The sequence below is a fragment of the Microcaecilia unicolor genome, chromosome 1 (genome assembly GCF_901765095.1).
Source record: "Microcaecilia unicolor chromosome 1, aMicUni1.1, whole genome shotgun sequence".
Classification (NCBI taxonomy): Eukaryota; Metazoa; Chordata; class Amphibia; order Gymnophiona; family Siphonopidae; genus Microcaecilia; species Microcaecilia unicolor.
In genome coordinates this window covers 43,864,859-43,887,328 of record NC_044031.1, presented here as the reverse complement: position 1 = coordinate 43,887,328, position 22,470 = coordinate 43,864,859, and the positions used below count along the sequence as shown (strand labels likewise).

The 22,470-nt window shown below is 46.8% G+C and overlaps 1 protein-coding gene across 1 annotated transcript in view; it reads right to left on the bottom strand.

The window, feature by feature from the left end:
- SMARCC1 (SWI/SNF related, matrix associated, actin dependent regulator of chromatin subfamily c member 1) overlaps positions 1 to 22,470 on the bottom strand; it is a 542,893-nt gene that overhangs the window by 408,611 nt on the left and 111,812 nt on the right. The window contains 2 exon segments of the mRNA XM_030196622.1: positions 159 to 284; positions 22,302 to 22,377. Coding sequence (XP_030052482.1) covers positions 159 to 284; positions 22,302 to 22,377 — 202 coding nt within the window.

The window sequence follows — 22,470 nt, the reverse complement described above, 5'->3', positions numbered from 1 at the left end:
GTCTTGAACGGTCTGGAGGATTGCTGAGGAAATGTCAAAATATACGTACTAAGCAAAGGTTTTCAGCTTTCAGAGAACAAGTACGGTCTCTGGAAGATAAGAGTGGCAGAGTTGGAGCAAGTGCGACAAGATAAACAAACAATATGAAGGGGCAATACCTCATCATTCTTCAGGGAGATCCGCTGGCGGAAAGCCACCGGCTTCTTGTTCTCATCAACCTCATAATCTTCTTCATTCATCCATTCATTGAAAACATCAGTATCCAGAATCCATTTTGCATAAACCTGTGAATAAAATCATAATGAATCCTCACTGAAGACAGATGAAAAGGAGCCTACTACCATTTGTTTCATTTTTGCTTTTTAGTGGTACATTACATTTGTAAATGCATTCATCAGTGTTTACACCTTGCAGCATGATAATCCTATAGAACCCATATGTACAGTAAAAACAGGACCCCCACCCCTCGAAAAGAAAGAAGCTTATTATTACAAACTATATGCCATGGAACGCATTTACTGGATCATAATCACACACACACAAAAAAACTAAACTAGGTGTTCAAACAATTTTATAAATATCGGAGTGGCGTTTCCCCATCCATAACTGGATAGGAATGTAAACACCTACAGAGATAATGTCATCTTATGTTTGCTCTCCCAGATGCTCTTCAAAGCTTTATCCATTTCTATCCCTGTGTGCTCCACCATTCATGCCATTAACAGATACCCTCAAACCCTCGCTAACAGAAACTTTGTATTCCCTTGCTCTTCGCAACAGAACCTTCAGTTGTCCCTACCTATCTACAGATCTGGTTGGAAAATATGCCTTAATCCCTGTTTCACTGTTATTACACCAACATTGCGGAACAGTTTGCCCATTGACATACAAACTGAAACCTTGGGCTTTCAGAAAAGCTCTGAAAATCAATTACTTCACACTGTTTCCACTAGAATAGATTGTCTTGTTCCTTCCTTTCTCCAGCATGACAGCCACTTTGCTGGCAAATCCTGCTATAAATCTTGGCCACGTCTCCTTAGGAGAAATTAGACTGTACCTGCTAATTTACTTTCCTTTAGTCCCTCTGGGCCGGCACAGGAATGAACTGATGGGTTGTGCTTCCAGCAGGTGGAGACTGAGAACTTCTGACTCTGGGAGCCAATAAGAGCCCTTGGCATGTGACCCTAGATTCAGTATTTGACTAACAAAGCAGGAAAGAGAAAACAGGACCTTCTGTATCACCAAGTAGCTGAGCAGCCGCCAAAGCACATACAATAGAGTGCGTGAAGCAAACTCAGAAATACCTGGAGGCATATTTTCAAAGCACTTAGCTTTCCAAAGTTCCACAGAAACCTATGGAACTTTGGAAGGCTAAGTGCTTTGAAAATATGCCTCCTGGTGTCTCAAAAAGCAAACACAACCCACCCTGGGGAAGATGTTTGAATATCAGCTGAATTTCATATTTCCGTTGCAATTTTTTTTAATCAAGAAAGGAAACGGAGCAGCTGCATCCTGGGAAAAACTGCAATCGAAAGAATCAGGATCGCAAAGACAAAAGTAAGAACCTTTGAAACAGCAGTCGATTTAAACAATGGAAAATCAAACAAAGAAAAGCAAACATGGGAGGGATCTGGGCCGGTCCAGAGGAACTAAAGGAAAGCAAGTTAGCAGGTAAGGTCTAAATTCTCCTTCTTTAGCGTCCTTCAGGACCAGCCCAGGAATGAACTGATGGAAGTAACAAAGCAGTAATCCTAAGGGAGGACCCCAACAATCCTGCCGTGAGGACCTAAGACCCAAACACTGCATCTTGACGACACTGCACGTTATAAGAAATATAAAGAGTTGAAAAAAGTTCACAGCAGCAGGAAGTGCTGACAGTGATTGATTAATGCAACCTCCCCCCCATGTCTTGAGAGAGAGTGCTGCAGAACGGGCAAGGGCAAGGCGCCTGAGTGTCTGTAAGAGAAAAGAAAAGTGAGCAATAATGGGAACCAGATGCGGCATATGTTTTGCTTTAAGTTAAAGGATTATGGTATGATATAGACTGCACGTGATCTTAGAAGAAAGAGCAGGGAAAAACAGTATTTAAGCAGGATGAAAGAAATATGTATAAGCATTCTGCTTTGTCTAGATATGCTTCCTGGATACCTCCATTGAAGGTACCCGGTAGAATGTAAATAAACTTTTTATATTCAATATGAAATTCGTCTAGCCTTTTCTTCAAAGTGGCGAGCCAGCCAGGAGCGAAGATTTATGCCGCACACGGAAAAGAGAAGGCGAGACGAATGACAATTAAGTGTTGTTGTTAACGAAGTTTTTACAGGAGAGAGCAAGCGTTGTTTAAGCCTGATTTCTGTGTACCACGGATTTGGGAGTGATCAACCTACTGACGTGGACATACAGGTGACGACTCCTGGGCTTGCTAAAGAGAAATAAGAAGACGCGTGAGTAAGCTTACATTGTGGATCTTATTAGTGGTATATTTGTTTAGCTTTGTAGTTTTCTTTTTGTATATTTTCTTTGTTTAAGTGCATTAGTATATTTTTGTAGGTTGTGGCTCTATAGGAGAAATTGTAATAGTCAGAATAAAATGGAAGGGAAAGGGGCAGATAAGAAAGAAAAGCCTCCTGTATATGCTTGTATTTAGATTTAGATAGTCAAAAAAATGCTCCCCTTTGCAGCATGTCATAGAATTATTCCCGTTAGAAAAAAAACAGATTGAAAAAATACATGAGAAATGGGTCAAATATGATGCAAACTGGTCTCAGTATGGATCGTTTGATCGTCCAAAATTATTATCTCTCCTGAAATATATACAAGAGAATAAAAAAAAGAAAAGCTTAGAGAAGCATCTTACAATTTGGAATTTATTTTCTGTAGCAGCAGATCTTTTTCATGCTGATGTAGATAGGATACAACAAGAGGCAGAAATGTATAAAAGAAATAATCCCCCGTCGTATGAATCTAGCAGGGACACGTTGTGCCCATAAGGGCGACTGATAAAATGAAGGAATTAAAGCCTAAGCGCTCTGTGCCATGCACTGGGTATTCGGCTCTTGATGACCCCCCCAGTGATTCAGAAAGTGAAAAGGGAGGGGATAATGAGGACAGTGATGTGGGGACTAGGGAACAGAAAAAGGAGAAAAAACGGGTGAGACAGAAAGAAAAAGGAAAATCTAGTGCAGAATCAGGCACTACCCTGATTTGAAAACCCTAATTACATCAGAACAATATGACCTGGCAATCCAATTTGAAATTGAGGGACGACTGCGGATGTATTCCGAGCCTCCCATGACCATGTCAACCCCAACTCATAAGCGAACAAAACTATGCCAACATCTTTAACCCCAGGGCCCCCCAGGCCAATTTTTCGAGGCACGCATGTGGCTGCAGAGCTTATGAGACTGAATAATACTAGATATGGTGAGGAATGGTGGGGGGCTACTAGACACTTGTTAGATGTAAAACGGCTCCCCTTGCCGTGCGATGAAAATGGTCCTAGTACACATGAGGACATTCAGGAATTATTAGAGATTGTCAACAAAATTGCCCGGGTATAGGGACTGGAACATTTGTAAAAGAGGGATTGGAATTCTGGGATCATTGGTTCCACAAAATAAAACGTGATTTGGAAGAAGAACAAAAGCAGGAAGTCTGTGGGGCACTGGCCTCCAGCTTCAGTGAACAGGTCATGCCAGTTATGACGCGCTTAGACGCAGCTGGCAATCGAGTAGCCATTACAAACCATACACCCCCGTAGATGTTACAACTTTAGTTGCAAAAATTCCCAGTATAGTGAAAGGAGCTCGTATGTGGTTAGATGGGATAGAACAGGCAACTGCAGGGACTCAATTGACTATTGGAGATTTTAAAGCCCTGTGTGCAGCGTCAGGTATCAGTAATTTCTCAACTGGCAGTGCAGTGTGGATATCAGCGCCTGCCATCACATACTGTGGATGGGGGATGTATACGCAGGGAATAGTAAGGCTGCTCTTCTGCAGCTCTGCATGTGATGTATCCAACCCCGATTGATTTTTTCAGCCATAACCAAATAAATGGGACCCTAAAACTGATTTTTCGGCGCATTTTACAAAATGTATAAATTTGTATAAGGCTCAAACAGGGCAAGATGGCAGATGTGGACCATAATGTAGCAGTATTTTTACACCTATTCATGTCCACACTGCCTGAAATATGCGTAAGAATTTAGACGCTGTCATTGCCCTGTCCTCAAGCCGTGGCCAGAAATAAGAGAGACATTGATGCATTTGTAGTAATGTGCATCGTAAACTGATAGAGACCCCACAGAAAGAACAGGCGAAATTACTTCTAAGTTAATGACTATGCAGTTAAAGGATTTGGAAAGCAGAACAGGATAGAAACAAAAAACGGAAACAATTGTACCTCCACAGTCAGTTACTATGTACAACAGGGATATACCGGCCATACCAACCAAGGGGACGAGGCATGGTTAGAGGGCAGGGGTAGAGGTCGAGGGATGCAAGGATCAGGACCATCACCTAATAGAAGGACGCATGTACAATTTGGGGGGCTTAGTAATCAATTTGGTCACTATGCTTCAGAATGTTATCAGAATGCAGGAATGCCCCAGAGTACAAATGCAGACGCAGCAAGGATTAATGCCACAAGTAGTAGGGATACCTGCGAGTGCACCGCAGACTGCAATACAGCAGCCGGCGACGCAATCACAGGGACCAGGGGCAGCAGTACAGAGACAGGGTACGTGATGCCGTTCCAACTTGGCAGAATATTCCAGACCATGCTATTGACTGGAAACAGACCCGTGTCAAGAGGAGGGAATGATTTTCAGGTTAGACACAAGGGAGCCCTTATTACATTGACAATTGGAAAAATATGGAACTCCTGTGAAATTTTGATAGATACAGGGGCGAGTACCTCTGTGTTATGTGCAAAACCGCAGGGGAGTTAAGCTGTCAAATCAGTATAGAACAACAGTGGGATTACGGGGATAGAACAAAGAAAAAGGCTAACGGAACCGACTCTGGTGCGCTTGGAATGCCAACCGCACGGTTCAAGGGAGGTTGTGGTACCCTTCTTAGTGGCACCTGATTGGCCCAGTAAATTTGTGTGGTAGAGACTTGTTGTCTCAATTAGGACTGTGTTAGATTTGGAAATAAAGAAATACCAAGTTTGCTCACCATGGTCCAGCAGTTTGAATAATAAAAAATAAAGTAAGGGTTATGGAAGAATTACCACAAACATATTTGGAGTACAAGTGATTCACCATATGGACTTAGCAGTAAATGCAAAACCCACAAGATAGAATTAATAAAAGGGGCACAGGGGCCGAAGCAAGACCCTTACCCCCATACGACCTAAATTAGTATCCAAAATCCTGGAACACATTGGTAAATTATTGAAATGTGTATTATTGAACCTTCGTATCCCCGTACAATACCCCTTTGTTTCCGGTCCCGAAAGGGGAAAACAATGTAAGGATAGTACCTGCATTTAAGAGAGCTAAATGATATTACAAGGAAATCAATTTCCGGTTTGTGCAAATCCTGCTACTCTTTTGCATACCCAGAATATATATGCATATAACACTGTTATTGACTTGTCTAATGCATTCTTTTCAATACCTCTTCATCCAGAGTCTAGGGATTGACGTCATTTATAGTACAGAATGAGGCATACAGGTGGACTAGGATGCCTCAAGGCTTACTGATAATCCATCGGTATTCTCAAAACAACTAATGATGGATTTAAAAGATTTCAGGAGGTCAATTGCTGACACGGTGTCATTGTTGTCTATGTAGATGATATTCTATTGTCTGCTGAGACTGAAGCAGAATGTCTAGAATGGACTAGAAAATTATTTTTGTTATTAGGAGAGTTAGGATATAAATGTAATAAGGAAAAATGTGTTATAGCTCAGTCTACTGTCACCTTTTTAGGACAAAATGTTTCAGCAGAACATAAGGTCATTATACCGGAAGTTATATCTATTTTAAATGAGACTCCCGGTACCGCAAACAGTTACCCAGTTACGTACTGTTTTGGGAATGTTAAATTACTGCAGACAATGGATACCAAATTATACACAAAAAGTAATGAGACTTTATAAACATTTGAAACTGCCCGCAGCCACACCAAAGAATACACTAATTGTGTTGGAAGAGCAGGATAAAATAGTGCTGGCTAAGATTGTGAGGGATTTGTTATCCCCAGGACCTTTAGCAGTAATAGATATACAATCACCTGTGCATTTGTGGGTAAAAGACATGGGAAACAGTTGGGCAGCTATGATTAATCAAAATAATGAAGTAAATACACCAGTAGCTTTTTTATCAGGCTCTTTTAATAATGTGAAAAGGGAATGAAAGAGATACCAACGTTATTGACTGCTATTGTGGGCAGCAGTAGGCAAATGGAGAGCACAAATGCCTTTTGTTCCTATTGTAATACATACTAACCACACGATTAAAACGCTGTTGAGCCCTAGCCAGACGGCATTGACAGCCACTAGATTTGGAAAATATCAAGCAGTACTTTTAGGACAAGATATAAGATAATACCATTAACTAAAGAACAGAGAAATAAGATAGATCTGCTTTTTCCTGTCAATCAAGAGGGTGAGATCGATACTATAGAAATCCCTACATTTCACTGTCTTACTTTTGAACCCTTATCTGATGGGTTAATATGGTTTACAGATGGAGCTTGTGAAAGGACTGTTGCAGGCTTTGCCTGCGTTCAAGTAGATGAGAATCTAAGAAAGATAATGCAAGTACAATATAAAACCCCTCCTGACCAGACTGCACAGCATGCTGAACTTTTAGCCATTATTACGGCCTTACAACACACTGATATGACTCAAAATGTCACTATATATACTGATAGTGGTTACGTTGCAAGTTCACTACAATATCATATATTAAAATGGCAGTGTAGGGGGATGATAACCGAGTGCAGGTAAAAATTTACAACATTACACATTGGAAATTGCTGTTTGAAATTTTGGCAAGAAGGGGAACGTGAAGGTAGAAAACTGCAGTTGTGTGGACCCCGGGCCACACTGAAAGGCCAACCTTTGAGGCACAAGGTAATGCAATGGCTGATGCAGCAGCAACAGAGGTGGTTAAGCAAAGTGAAAAGATTTTGTATAATACTAGACAGACACAGGAAGGCCACTTACGAATGTAGATAAGATTGAAATGTGGAGCCAGAGGGACAGGAAAGTGAAAATGGTTTGAAGAGAGGATGTATGAAATTGGGAAGTGAATGGTTTAATGCAGAAGGAGGATTACCTTGCATCCATAAGCCAGGCGATTAAGGTATTGCTCGGGTGGCATGCAACCATGCATTGGAACAGAGAAACAATGAAACTACAATTTGAGCAAAGATTTTGGACTTTAAAATTGATAACCTGGATTCAACAGGTTGTGCAAATTGCATGGTATGCAATATTAACATACCTAAACGAGGTCCTAAAATATCGCCTGGGACACTTCCAATACAGAAGGCCCAGCAAAAGAATGGTAATATTGATTTCACTGATATGATTGTTCCAGTGCAGGGAAAAAGATATTGTTAGTTTGGGGTGGATGCTTTCTCAAGGTGGATAGAAGCATTTCCATGTAAAAGGGGAGACAGCACATGAGGTGGTACAATGCCTGGTAACTCACATTATGCCAAGCCATGGGTGTCCGTCTAGAATAATTTCTGATAACGGGACGCATTTTAATAACAGTGTTTTGAAAGAAATGGAATGATTATGGGTTTAACACACAGGAAAGTATCAGTGTATCGCCCCACCCTCCAATGGTTTGGTAGAGCGCTACAATGGTATTTTAAAACAAAATTAAGAGTTTTACTAAAATCTCTCAATAAAGAAATGGTGGGAAAATTATATACATGGCTTGATGTATTGCCATTAGCATTAATGACAATACGGGCCCAACCAAATGGGCGTACTAAATTGTCCCCATTCCAAATTCAGACAGGACGTCATTTCTTCCCGATGCAGACAGCAAGTATGATAGCACAGCTCAGTACTGGCAAAAGCTACAACCAATGTTTGAACCTGACAAGTGATATGATCCGAACAAATGTAGCATCACAGGCAGGGATTACTAATGATGTTTGTGCTTTTAAAGTAGGTGATCTAGTACTACGAAAGAACTTTACACATAAAACATGGAAGGATCCTGTGTATGTAGGACCTTTTGCTATCACAGCCCTTACTCAGACCGCTGCCCGTCTGAAGGTCATACTTCTTGGATACACTTATCAGATATTCGACGAACTAATAATATTGAAATGGACAAAGAATAAACAACATCATGTCCCTAAACATGATGGTATTGGGATGTTGTTGTTGTTTTGTTGTTGTTTGTTAATGGACAATGAACACATATAGACTTGTTACAGCGGCCAAGATGTTGAATTTGACTGATGTATCATATGTGCCCACTGACTGACATCATCCTTGTCCTTGCCAGCATGATATATGGGACACAATGATAAAATCATGTCGGTTATCCCAATAATACCTGTGTAAGGGATGATGGAAACTTCATTGGACAAATGAGACTATTATAAGCAAGCCATGCTTATGGACAAGTACCCACAGACATCATGTTGGTGTCTAATTAATAGTATGACAACTGGAAACATTCCCCTGATAAGTGCAATTACACGCACAATGTTGTAACAGGTAATTGGTCTATAGGAAGAAGTACAGTGATTATAAATGTCACAGCCACCAAAGAAAAGTGTGGCAATAAAACAAGCTGCAATAAGACTTTAACTCAATGGTATGTAACAACCGATTCAATGAATGTTAATACCTTGGAATATGTTTTTAATTTGTGTAATTTTAAATGCCACATCAGCTAATGAAAAGTAAGAATGAATGACAGTGTATTCCCCTTTGATGAAGCTCACTGTCCTATAAATTATATACCTCAAGAGATATAAATTTTGTACCCTAGTACAATTGAATCTGTTTAATGCTGTGTAACATGTGTATTAGCATGTTTGCAAAGATATGCCAGGATACTTTTAAATGACAATGGTAACTGAAATCAAGAATGAATAGAACTTTAATATGTCAGCAGAAATATTGAAAGACGTATGATAAAGATGATGGAAAGACAGAGCTTGCAGGCATAGCATACCATAAATATGAGGGGGTGGATTAGAGGAGGTGTGTATATGAATGTCCTATTTTCTAATCTCGCAGACAAAAGGAAGCCAGTACCAGACCCAAAAGTGCACGCACATAAGAAGTGTGAGACCTGACTGACAAGTCATCAGATCTCAAGGGAGGATTGTAAGAAATATAAAGAGTTGAAAAAAAGTTCACAGCAGCAGGAAGTGCTGACAGTGATTGATTAATGCAACCTCCCCCCCATGTCTTGAGAGAGAGTGCTGCAGAACGGGCAAGGGCAAGGCGCCTGAGTGTCTGTAAGAGAAAAGAAAAGTGAGCAATAATGGGAACCAGATGCGGCATATGTTTGCTTTAAGTTAAGGATTTATGGGTATGATATAGACTGCACGTGATGTTAGAAGAAAGAGCAGGGAAAACATATTTAAGCAGGATGAAAGAAATATGTATTAAGCATTCTGCTTTGTCTAGATATGCTTCTGGATACCTCCATTGAAGGTACCCGGTAGAATTGTAAATAAACTTTTTATATTAATATGAAATTCGTCTAGCCTTTTCTTCAACGTCAAGCCTGTAATGTTTCGAAAACAATGCAAGGAAGACCAGTCGCTGTTCTACAAAATGTCCAGGGAGGTACGAAAAACCTCTCCGCCCAAGATGCTGCTTGCTCTCTCGTAGAATGGGCTTTAACTCTGTCTGGAAACTGGCTTCCTCGCCAAGTGTAAGCAGCCGCTATCATCTCCTTAAGCCATCCAGATGGCAAGACCACGTGAGGGCCAATCTGGAGCCACCAGGATTACATGGTCCTCCGTGCAACTTGATCTTTTGGATGAGGCCACGAAGGAAAGGCATAGAGGAGGCCCTGAGGCCACTGTAGAAGCAACACATCTATTCTTTCTGCTTTGGGATCCTTTCTGCGACTGAAGAAGCGAGGCACCTTGGCGTTGAGACTTGTTGGCAACAAACTTACGACAGGAGCCCCCCACTGTTCCACTATCAACTTAAATGCTCGCGGGCTGAGGGACCACTCTCCCAGATCGAGACTGCACTGGCTGAGAAAATCCGCCTGGATGTTCATCACTCCCGCCACATGGGAAGCTGAGATTGCAGCAAGATGGCACTCTGCCCAGGCTAGAATTTCGCAGATTCCAGGTGCAACTGGTGACTTCTGGTCCCCCCTTGCCGGTTGACATAAGCTACTGCTGTCGCATTGTCAGAAAGGATACAGACCGCCGCACCACTCACCACGGATAGGAAGGCTATCAGAGCAAGTCGAATCGCCCTGGTCTCCAAGAGATTGATAGAAAGGGAGCTTCCTGAGGAGTCCAAAGCCCTGGGCCCACTGTCCCAGGCAACGGGCTCCCCAGCCTTGAGACTGGCATTCGTCGTCACTACAAGTCACTGAGGCGGTTCCAACGGCATTCCTTTGGTCATATTGGACATCTGTAACCACCAGTAGAGACTGCTGTGCCCTTGGCTCGTAGAGGAAGTTTCTTCAGCAGACAATCTGTGGAGACAATCTGGACAGGAGGGAAGCCTGAGAGGTCGAATGTGTGCCTGAGCCCAAGATACCACCTCTATTGTTGCTATCATGGAACCCAGGACTTGAAGGTAATCTCAGGCACAAGGAATGGGCATGCTCAATAACCCCTGATCTGTGAGTGCAGCTTGCGAATTCTGTCTGAGGCGCCTCTCAATAGCCAGGCCATAAGGCCAAAGTGGGAGGGATTTTACATCCGGACTGATCCTTGATGTAGAAGATCCGGAGTCACCGGCAGCCGCAAAGAAGAACCCCTGAGTAATTGAATCAGATCCGCATACCATGGGCACCGGGGCCAATCCGGAGCTACTAGCACGACTGGTTCCCAATGAAATCCTATGCGTACAGAATTCTCCCTATCAGTGGCCATGGGGGAAAGACATATAACAGCTCCCTCTCCGGCCAAGGCTGGAGAAGGGTGTCGCGGCCTGCAGTTCCAAGTTGTCTTTTTGATTGAAGAACAGGATATTTTGGCATTTTGTGCCATGGCCATGAGATCCATCACTGGCCTCCCCCAACACCGACAGAATCAGACGAAACGCTGAGTCCAACAGTGCCCATTCCACTGCATCCAAAAGAGTCCGGTTGAGAAAGTCCACCTGAGTATTGCTCTGACCCGCAATGTGTACTGCTGACAGGCTAAGGGCATGAGATTCTACCATACTAGCAGCCGGGATACCTCTTCTGCTAGGGGAAGACTGCAAATGCCCCCCTGTCGACTGACGTAGGCCACGGTCGTAGTGTTGTCCGAAAACACTAGAACCACTGACCGTCCAGCAGATCTTGAAAACTCATCATGCATTCAACGACTGCACTCAACTCCAAGATGTTATTGTGGTCCAAGATCCCTGAGCAATCCGATTTAGGCAATGGGCTCCCCACCCCGAAAGACTAACATCCATTACGACCACCACCCAATTGGGGGAGGCCAGTGGCATGCCTTTCTGCAAATTGGAAGAAAGGAGCCACCACACTAAGCTGTCCTTGGCTTGGCTAGACCAAGGGAGACGCCGCTGATACCACAGTGACCATCTGCTCAACAGGAAGATCTGAAAAGGTCGCATGTGAGCCCATGCCCACGGGATGACTTCTAAGGTGGATGCTATGGAACCGAGGAGTTGAACATAGTCCCACAATCAAGGGGAGTAGAGACTCAACAAGGACCGGACATGGGAAGCAACTTGATCCGCTGACCATCTGGCAGAAACACCTTCCCCTGCTTCATATCAAACAGCACTCCGAGGTATTCCAGGCTCTGAATAGGAAGGAGGTGCTCTTGTCTCTGTTGATGACCCAACCTAAGGATTGAAGGAGTGCAATAACTCGGTCGGTGACAACCCAACTCTCTTGCGCTGTAGTCGCTCGAATCAGCCAGTCATCGAGAAAGGGATGTACCGAATCCCTTCCTTCTGTAAAAAAGCTGCCACCACCACCACGACCTTGGAAAAAGTGCGCGGGCTGTGGCCATTCCAAAGGGAAAGGCCTAAAACTGGAGGTGCTCTCCTAGAACAGCAGACCTGAGGAACCGCTGATGAGGCTACCAAATGGGAATGTGCAAATAAGCCTCTCGCAGGTCGAGAGAGGTCAAGAACTCGCCAGGTTGAACTGCAGCAATAACGGCCCACAATGTCTCCAGGCGTAAGTGGTGGACTCGTAAAAACGTGTTCACTTTCCTTAGATTGAGGAAAAGGCCGAAAGGCCCCTCCCTTTTTTTGGAACTACAAAAAAAATGGAACAGGCACTATTGCTCCTATCTGAAGAAGATCTCGTAAGGACTTTAGAACCACAGCCCGTCTGGAACGCGTGAGACAGCGGAACTCCAGAAAAAAGTCTGTGATGAGAGAAACTAACTCTAGCTTGTAACCCCTCCAGCACCACATCAAGGACCCAATGGACTGAAGTTATTTTGACCTACTCTGGAAGAAATAGTGAGTTTACCCCCAATCTGCTCCCCTACAGAGTGGGCCTGCGCCCCATCATTGGGGGATTCAAGTAGCAGCTCCCTGACGAGCAGGGGCCCCGGCCGGATGCTTATCACTGCGAAAGTAAGAACGCTGAGCAACGTGAGGACGCTGAAAAGCACTGGTAGAACGACCTGGGCGATACCGCTGCGCCTCCCAGAAATGAGTTTTTGAAGATCCATGCCTAGAACTAGGCTTGGGTATACCTTCAGGGAGGCGTTGTAATTTGGATTCCCCCAAATCTTTAACAATTTTCTCCAAGTCCTCACCAAAGAGCAATGTCCCTTGAAAAGGCAACTTAATGAAGAGCTGCTTAGAGGCCATACCTGCTGCCCAATGTTGACGAGGAAACAGCCAGGGCCATGAGCTTGGCCAACATGCGAACTCAGTCATACAGGGCATCCGCCAAATAGGCGAGGCCTACGTCCATCTGAGAGAATTGCGGTGCCCTCAGAAGATCAGACTCCTAGTCAGAGTCCATAACTGAATAGAGCCAACTAAGACAGGCTCTAGCCACGTAATAACTATAAACAGAGGCCTGAAGAGTAAAAGTTGCCACTTCAAAGAGGATTCTAGACACCTGTCTTGCATATCCTTGAGCGCTTATACCATCTCCACCTTCCAGCCGTCACCAAAGCATCCACCTTAGGAAGAGCAAACTGCTCTGCCCGGTCTGCCGAGACTGGATATAGGCAGGACATAGTTCTGGCCACCTGAAGCACCCATCAGGGTCTGCCCACTGAGATGAAATTAACTCTTCTATAGCCTTGTGCACTGAAAAGGCCTTTGAAGGGCATCTGGTACTGGCCATCTTGGGGTTAACAGCCTGAGAGGCAGCAACCTCTGGGCCCTCAATATTAAAGCCTCTAAAGCCTGGGAAATAAAGGAGGCCAATTCCTCCTTATGAAAAAGCCACACAGCAGAAGTGTCATCTAGGCCCGTCTTGTCGCCCCTCAGAAAGAGCCACGAGAAATGGAGCGTAGGCATTGGGACTAAGGAACGTTCCTCGGACACCGAAGAAATCCTCCGTCTCTTTAGGGAGGAGATGTCCTCCAGAGACAACCCAAAAGACTCCATTTACTCCCTAAGCCCCCAGGAACCTCAAGAACAGGAGCTGGGGCAGAAAAGGGGAGGGAACGATTCAGCACATAAGCTTGATGTAATAACAAAAATTCAGGGGAAAAGAAATCCTCCGACGAAGTCAACCCTGCAGATATGCCAGGTCCCCCTGAAGGCTCTCCCAACAAAGGAGAAGCAATACCATCAGAAACCGCCACCGCTCGCTTCTGCGGCATTCATTAAAATGGCGCGCGGATCGTAAGGCTCAGGGCGGGGAAAAGTAAGGGCCCCTCTAACACTGAAACCTCAGTGCACCCGGCACTGCAGAGGCCGCCGCCAACCGCCATTTCCCACAGCAGGAACAGCGCTTCACGGTTTCCACCGCCATACTGACGCACCCAAAGGAACAAAACTGGCACTTACCCACTGCTGATAAAAGCGCGGGACCTGCAAGTCAAGAGCCGAGGTAGAAACGCTCTGGCTATGAAGAAAGGCAGGACTCAGGCAGGGCAGAAAACAGTACTGCTCTCGAAAAAAAATTTCCCTTCTTTTTTTTTTTCTTTTTATAAATAAATCTACAGTTCTTTTTCTTTTTTTTTTTTTAGTGAGGAGGTAGGAAACGGGAAGAAAGCTGCAGAAAAAGCCTGTCAGAGGAAATATGGGGTGAAGCAGGGACCCAGAGACTTGGTATGCTCCCAAAGTTGACACCCTCAGTCAGACACCCCCGGCTCAACCTGGCCAAAGGCCCTGGAGCACCCTCAGGAGCCTCGGATCAAGGAGCTGGAGAGAAGCCATCCACCATCTGCTGGAGATAGAGATATAATAACAGAGAAAGGGGCTGGCCGTGTGGAATCACTGCCTTCAGTTCTGTTTATCTCTATCTCCACCTGCTGGTAGACAGACATAACCCACCAGTTCCTGGATTCATCTGCTGCAGGTGACAAGGAATATTAGACTCAACTATCTTTTCAAAAGCAGATCAATGTCCTTAGTACAGGATCTTTTTAAAGCTTCATCAGCTTTGTGCAGATTTCAGATCTATTGCTCAGGTTATCTTGATGCCACAATTAGATTATTACAGTTCACTTTATTCTGTATCTCAGCACCTGTAATTGATGCAGAACACTTAGACTGATTAGTGGGGCTGGGCACTCATATTCATTGAGGAATTTCATTGGCTAACAATAAGTAACCAAATTGATTTTAAGGTTCTTTGATTTTTAAGTCTTTATTTGGCTTGAATTCTGAGGATCTAAGTCAGGTACGTCCAACATTTTACTTTTTTTTTTTTTTTTTTTAAATCAGGGTTACATGGGAAAATTAGGTTCTTACCTTGGTAATTTTCTTTCCTTTAGTCATAGCAGATGAAGCCATTACGTATGGGTTATGTCCATCAACCAGCAGGGGAGATAGAGAGCACTCAAACTTTCACAGTGCCCTCTTGGCCAGCTAGCTCCACTGCCTCTTCAGTATTTGAAGCTTCCAAAGCAGTATGGCAAACCGCAATGGGAATCACAAGAGCTTTCCTCACAGCGAACGATGGCCCATCACAAGGGCATGAACTCATAAAGGAGGGAATGCACATCCTCCTGGAGGGAATAAACTCATCCTCCTTATTGTAGAAGTGGAGGGGAACACACGCGCCTCCTGGAGGGAATCACACATCCTCCCAACACACTGGAGGGAATGAACTCATCCTCCTATTTATAGAACTGGAGGGGAACACACGCGCCTCCTGAGAGAATCAACACATCCCTCAAAAAAAACACATGCTGGAGGGAATGAACACATCCTCCTAAATTTAAACTGAACATGAATCCTGAAGATTGTTTTCCAACTTTCTCCCAAGGAAGGAACTTCAGGAAATTAGAACAGAACCTGAAAAACAGATTCACAGCATACAGACAATCATACAGGGAGGGCTCATGGCTTCATCTGCTATGACTAAAGGAAAGAAAATTACCAAGGTAAGAACCTAATTTTTCCCTTCCTTGTCATCAAGCAGATGAAGCCATACGTATGGAATGTAACAAAGGCAATCCCTAGATAGGGTGGGAACAAGCCACACCACGCGCTAGCACTTGTGCACCAAAACGCGCATCCCTCCTGGCAGCCACATCCAGCCTGTAATGTCGGGCAAAGGAGAGCTTAGAAGCCCATGTTGCTGCACTGCATATCTCTTGAAAAGAGAGTGCTCCAGTTTCAGCCCAAGAGAAGAAATCGCTCTAGTAGAATGTGCCTTAAAGGCTACAGGCGGAGCCGTGCCGGCCAGCAGATAGCTGAAAAGATAGTTTCTTTGATCCAGCGGGGCAATAGTGGCTTTAGACGCTGGAGACCCTCTGCGAGAACCGGATAGCAAAACAAACAGATGATCAGAAGTCCTGAAAGAGTTAGTAACTCGCAGATACTGCAGCAGAGTCCTGCGCACATCCAAAAGGTGCAGCTGCCCAAAAGATTCTGGAAACTCTTCCTCTGAAAAAGAGGGCAAGAAAATAGGCTGGTTTAAGTGAAAGGCTGAAACCACCTTAGCATAAGGAAGGCACGGTCCGAACCGTGACTCCGGACTCTGAAAATTGCAGAAATGGGTCTCTACAGGACAGCGCCTGGAGCTCTGACACCCGTCTCGCCGAAGTAATGGCACCAGAAAAAACGGCCTTCAGTGTCCAGTCTTTCTCCGATGCTCGCCGAAGCGGCTCAAAAGGAGATGCCTGCAGGGTTTTCAAAACTAGCCCCAGGTTCCAAGCTGGACAGGGTGCTCGCACTGGAGGTCGGAGCCGAAGCACCCCTCTAAGAAACCGTGCCACATCTGGGTGAGCAGCCAAAGACACGCCTTCCACCTTACCACGAAGGGAGGCCAACGCTGCCACCTGCACCCGCAGGGAATTATAGGCGTACACCTTCCTGCAAAAAGTCCGGAATCGGCGAGACAGGAGCCCACATTGGAACAATGGCTCTGGAAGCACACCAAGACTCAACAGGCACCAAATCCTGGCATAAGCCACGGAAGTGGACCGCTTGCGGGCTTGCAGGAGAGTGGAAATAACTTTATTGGAAATAACCTTTATCCCTCAATTGGCGCCCTCTCAACAGCCATGCCGTAAGACCAAAGCAGCCGGCGTCCTCCATGGCTACCGGTCCCTGAGTCAACAGGTTCGGTACCAGAGGTAACGGCAGAGGAGCCTCCAGGAGCATCTGTCGGAGGTCTGCATGCCAAGGTCTCCTTGGCCAATCCGGGGCGATGAGGACCACTTCTCCTGGGTGCAGCCGAATCCGCAAGAGCAGGCGCCCTATCAAGGGCCATGGGGGAAACACATAAAGTAGACCCGAGGCCAGGGTTGAGCCAAGGCATCCAACCCCGCCGAGCGAGGATCTCTCCGTCTGCTGAAGAAGCACGGGACTTTGGTATTGGCACTTGTCCGCCATTAGATCCATCACGGGCTTGCCTCATTTGGCACAGATCTGCAGGAATACTTCGGCTGCCAGATTCCATTCTGCTGGATCGATCTGATGCCTGCTCAGATAATCGGCCTGCACATTGCTCTGACCTGCAATAAGAGCTGCCGACAGACACTGAAGATGCAGCTCGGCCCAGTGGCAAATCAGTTCGGCCTGCACGGCTAGTGCTCTGCACCTTGTTCCGCCTTGTCGATTTATATAGGCCACCGTTGTCGTGTTGTCCGACATCACTCTGACAGCCAATCCTTCCAGGTTCACTTGAAAGGCCAGAAGCGCCTGAAACACCGCTTTCAACTCTAGGCGGTGATGGACCACTCCGACTCCTCGGGTGTCCATAGACCCTGGGCATGCTTCCCCTTGCAATGTGCGCCCCAGCCCTTCAGGCTGGCATCTGTTACCAGCTAGGCACCAAACGGGGAGCGTCAGCGGCATTCCTCGCCGCAGCATGCTGTCCGAGGCCACCACTCCATGCTGAGACGGGCCGCAGGGAGCCAAGTAAGTCTGCATTGGTAATCCTGAGAAATAGGAGACCATCTCCGGAGTAGGGAATACTGTAGAGGTCTCAGGTGCGCTCTCGCCCAGGGTACCACTTCCATCGTGGCTGTCATCGATCCCAGCATCTGGACAATGTCCCAAGCTCGCGGGCGGGGCATCCTCAGGAGCAGACGGACCTGATTCTGAAGCTTGCACCGCCTTAGCTCGGGTAGGAACACATAGCCCGAGACTGTGTCGAACCTGGCCCCCAAAACTCTAGAGATTGTGAAGGGGACAGGTGACTTTTGGCCATATTGACGACCCAGCCTAGAGATTGTAGTACTGAGACCACTCTGGCTGTAGCTTGTAAGCTCTCTGTTGCAGAGTCTGCTCTGATGAGCCAGTCGTCTAGGTACGGGTGAACCCTGATTACCTTCTCGCCTGAGAAAAGCAGCTACTACCACCATTACCTTTGAAAAGGTTCGGGAGCTGTGGCGAGGCCAAAAGGCAAGGCCCTGAACTGGAAATGTTTTCCCAACACCGCAAACCTCAGAAACTTCTGGTGCGGGGGCCAAATCAGTATGTGCAAGTAAGCTTCTTTCAGGTCTAGAGACGTGAGAAACTCTCCTGGCTGAACCGCCGCAATGACGGAGCGCAGGGATTCCATGTGGAAATGCCGCACTCTCAGGGACTTGTTCACTTCTTTTAAGTCCAGAATAGGGCGAAAATGACCCACCTTTTCGCGGCACCACAAGTAGATGGAGTATCGGCCGCAGCCTTGCTCGGCGGGAGGCACCGGGGTCACTGCTCCTAACTGAATCAGACCTTGTAAAGTCTCCACCACCGCCGCCCGTTTGACGGCAGAACCGCATCGGGACTCCACAAACACGTCTCTTACTGGGGTGTTGAATTCTATTCTGTATCCATCTCTGATCAGGTCCAGAACCCACTGATCTGAGGAAATCTTGGCCCACTCCTCGACAAAGAGGGAAAGCCGTCCTCTGATGACAGGCATCGAGGAGAGAGCCGGCGCACCATCATTGAGAGGGTCGCCCCTGAACTCCTGGTCTTGAGCCACCGGCTGCGGAACGCTTGTCCGAGCGAAAGGAGTTCCTCTGCTGACCACGGGCACGTGAAGTGAAACCAGCAGAACGCCCCGGGCGGTGCCTTCTAGCTTCACGGAAGCGAGGTCTGTACGAGGAGTGGACCGCCTGGCCCTTAGAGGAAGGCCTCTGCCTATCTTCGGGCAAGCGCTGGGGTTTTGGATCACCCAGGCCTTTCACAATTTTCTCTAACTCCTCACCAAATAGGAGAAGGTCTTGAAAAGGCAACTTCACCAACCTTTGCTTAGAGGCCCATGTCCGCTGCCCAGTGTCGTAGCCACAGACGACGGCGAGCCGCCACTGCTACTGCCATTTGTTTAGCCGAAGCTCTGACAAGGTCATAAAGGGCATCAGCCAGAAAGGACAAGGCCACCTCCATCCGCAGAGCCACATCCAAGAAGGGCTCCGCTCCATCTCCGGCTGAGCCACTGCCTGTTGCAGCCAAGCTAGGCAGGCTCTCACAGCATAACAGCTGCAGCAGACGCCCGAACAGTGAGACCTGCAATTTCAAAGGACCGTTTCAATGCTGTTTCCAGCCTACGGTCTTGAACATCCTTCAGGGCAACACCTCCTTCAACAGGGAGGGTAGTTCTCTTTGTCACCGCAGTGACTAGGCATCCACTGTAGGCATTTGAAAACAGCCATATGTCCCTCACGCAGAGGGTATAACTGCCCCATAGCCCTGGAAACTCTCAAAGGTCCCTCGGGGTCAGCCCACTGAGCTGAAACAAGCTCTAGGATGGAGTCATGCAAAGGGAAGGCCCAAGCAGCTTTCTTGGTACTAGCCATCCTGGGATTACCCGAGGAGGCCATGCCACTGTCCAGGATCTTCAATCGAGAGGGCCTGCAGGGTATCTGAAATAAGCGCTGGCAGCTCATCATGGTGGAAAATCCTCACCGCGGAGGGATCATCCAGATCCTGTGGTAAATCCGCACCTGACTCTGGTTCCTCAGACCAAGAACGTCTGTCAGAGTTCTCCGAATCCTCACACCCCGACCCGGGGGGGGGGAAAAGGTGCACCACAATCTGAAGGGGCATTAACCCTTCTGCGCTTATCTTTAGGCCAAGCATCCGGGGAAAAAACCTCACTGGGCAGTCCCAGGCCAGAATCCATCGGGGGGGCAATCAGAGGAGCCTCAGGCGACCCTGAGGAAGGGCTCTTTCATCATGTATGCTTTATGCAGCAAAAGCACAAAATCCGGGGAGGAAATCTCACCCTGGGCACCCAAATCCTGTCCGGTGCTAGCCACTCTTGAAATAACCTCATCTCGAGGTGCCCCACCCGGCTCAGGTCTCTCCGTGTCCACGGAGGCCGCGCCATGCGGTGTAAGCAAAATGGCGCCCGCTGCCAGCTCAGAGCGGGAAGAAACATCGCTCGCCATGCTCGTGCTGGCTCCTACGCCAATACAGCACGATTTACAGAGCCCTGCTGCTGATTTTGCGCTTGCCACAAGTGAACAGCGCTTTACATTGTCCGCAGCCATCGCCGAAAAACGGCGGTAAAATCCAAAATGGCGGTTTCGCGCCAAAATCGCCCCGATCGCGGGCCCACCCCGGAGGAGTTGGAAAACACTCTTACCTCAAAGGATCTAGTGTACAACTACGATCCTGCTGAAATCAGGTCAAAAACCTCTGTTCCAGCGTCTCTGCATTTAAAAACGCGACGCAACTTTTTTTTTTTTTTTTTTTTTTTAAGCTGTGAGGAAAGCAGAGGTATTGAAGACTCCGGAGGCTCAGATGAGTGGGAAAGGGCGAACCTATATGCCTGTATCCACTGTGGTGGGTAAGGACAGGGAAAGCAAGGCAATATGTCCACATCCACAGAGGTATGGGTAAGGCAGGGAAAGGGCTAACCTATGTGCCTTTAAAGTGAAGCTGCTATAGCCTCCAACACCCGGTTAACAACTGGCAAGCCAGGAACCACCTCCCGGCAGATTTTTCTGGAGCTCGAACAAGCTGCAGCCACCCTGCTAAGGGAGATAGAGAATACTGAAGAGGCAGTGGAGCTAGCTGGCCAAGAGGGCACTGTGAAAGTTTGAGTGCTCTCTATCTCCCCTGCTGGTTGATGGACATAACCCATACGTAATGGCTTCATCTGCTTGATGACAAGGAATTAATATTTCATAACATTCAGAGGACCAAGACATAGGTACACACACGAGCACACTCATACATTCTCTCTCATGCTATCCTGCCTTCATCCATTCTCTCTTTCTCTGGTATGTATCCCCCCCTGCTTTTACCTATTCTCTCTCTCATGTTACCAATCCCTCCCCAGCCTTCAGCTAATACAGTCCATGAATTAAGTGCCAAAAAAAAATCAAAATAATACATCAGTATTCAGGAAATATATACAAGTACTAGTAAAAAAAGGCCCGTTTCTGCCTCTGATGAAACGGGCCTAGCGGGCACGGGAGTCCCTTCCCCTCCCCTTATGCTAGTCTCCTGGTGGTCTAAAGCTACCTGTTCGGTCGGGGCAGGAAAGAAAGAACCCCCTCTTTCCTGTCCGTATCGTTGCTGCTAGCTGCCTTGCTGCATCGTGTGGGAGTCCGGCTCTCGGCGTTTCAAAATGGCCGCCGAGAGTTGAAGTCTGGCAAGGCAGCTTCAACTGTCGGCGGCCATTTTGAATCACTGAGAGCCGGACTCAGACACGATGCAGCCGGGCAGCTAGCAGCAGCACTCCGGGGCAGGAAAGCGGGGGTTCCTTCATTCCTGCCCGAGCGAACAGGTACCGCTAGACCACTATGGATAGTGGCTTAAGGGGAGGGGAGGTGACAGGGGTGAGGGAAGGTGATGAGGGGAAGTGTGTGCTACCGGGGGCGGGGCGAAGGGGCCGGGGTGATTGGCACAGCGGCGGCGGCTGGGATTTCTTGGAAGGGGAGGAGTAGATTGCTCCCCGTGCATTCATTGCCTTGTTTTCTTATTTCGCCCTCGAAGTCATCACGTGTGACGCAAGGGCAGGGCATGAAGACATGGTGAGTGTTGTGGCTTCACCACCATGAACTTACGAACCGGTGTGTGAGTGCCCTGCAGTGACGTCAGTGTCCTCAGAACGTAGAGGGTGCGTTTATTATAGTAGATGTTAAACACTTGGCTCACAGACAGGCATAGAAAGAACCCTCTGGCCCTTCTCCCCCCCCCCGACCACTGTCAGGCGCCTCATAAGCTAGAGCCTATAGACTTAGGCTACGGATGGTCAGCCCCTTCTAGGCTCAACCAAAGGAAGGTCTGTGGACCAATCCCTGCAGCTCTACTGGCCTAGGGACTCCACCTAAAGGGCCACAGTCTGTGGACTGAACCCTGGTACCTATACTGAAAAAAGAAATTCAGCTGCAGCCAAACCAACCTGCAGAATCTGCTAGATGCAGAGAAATACTGACAAGTTCTAGGGCTGCATCACTCCTTATACTATTGACTGGAATTGTCAGATTGTCAATATTCTCTGCCTCCATCTGCTGGTAAGGGGACATATCCAGCTGTTTCTTTTTAACCAAACCTCAGAATCCGAACCACCCCCAAATCACTCCTATTATAAAATGATATCACCACTCACCCTCCATGGTTTCTCTGGGACTGCAGGGGCTTCAACTTCAGCATCAAGATCATTGGTGGGGACCCATGTGTCATAGCTAAAAAAAGGAAAGAAAGGTACAGTCAATGAAAATGAAAGCAGAAGTCAAGCAACATTTGTAGAGCGTAAACATCTTACAGTTCAACAGCAG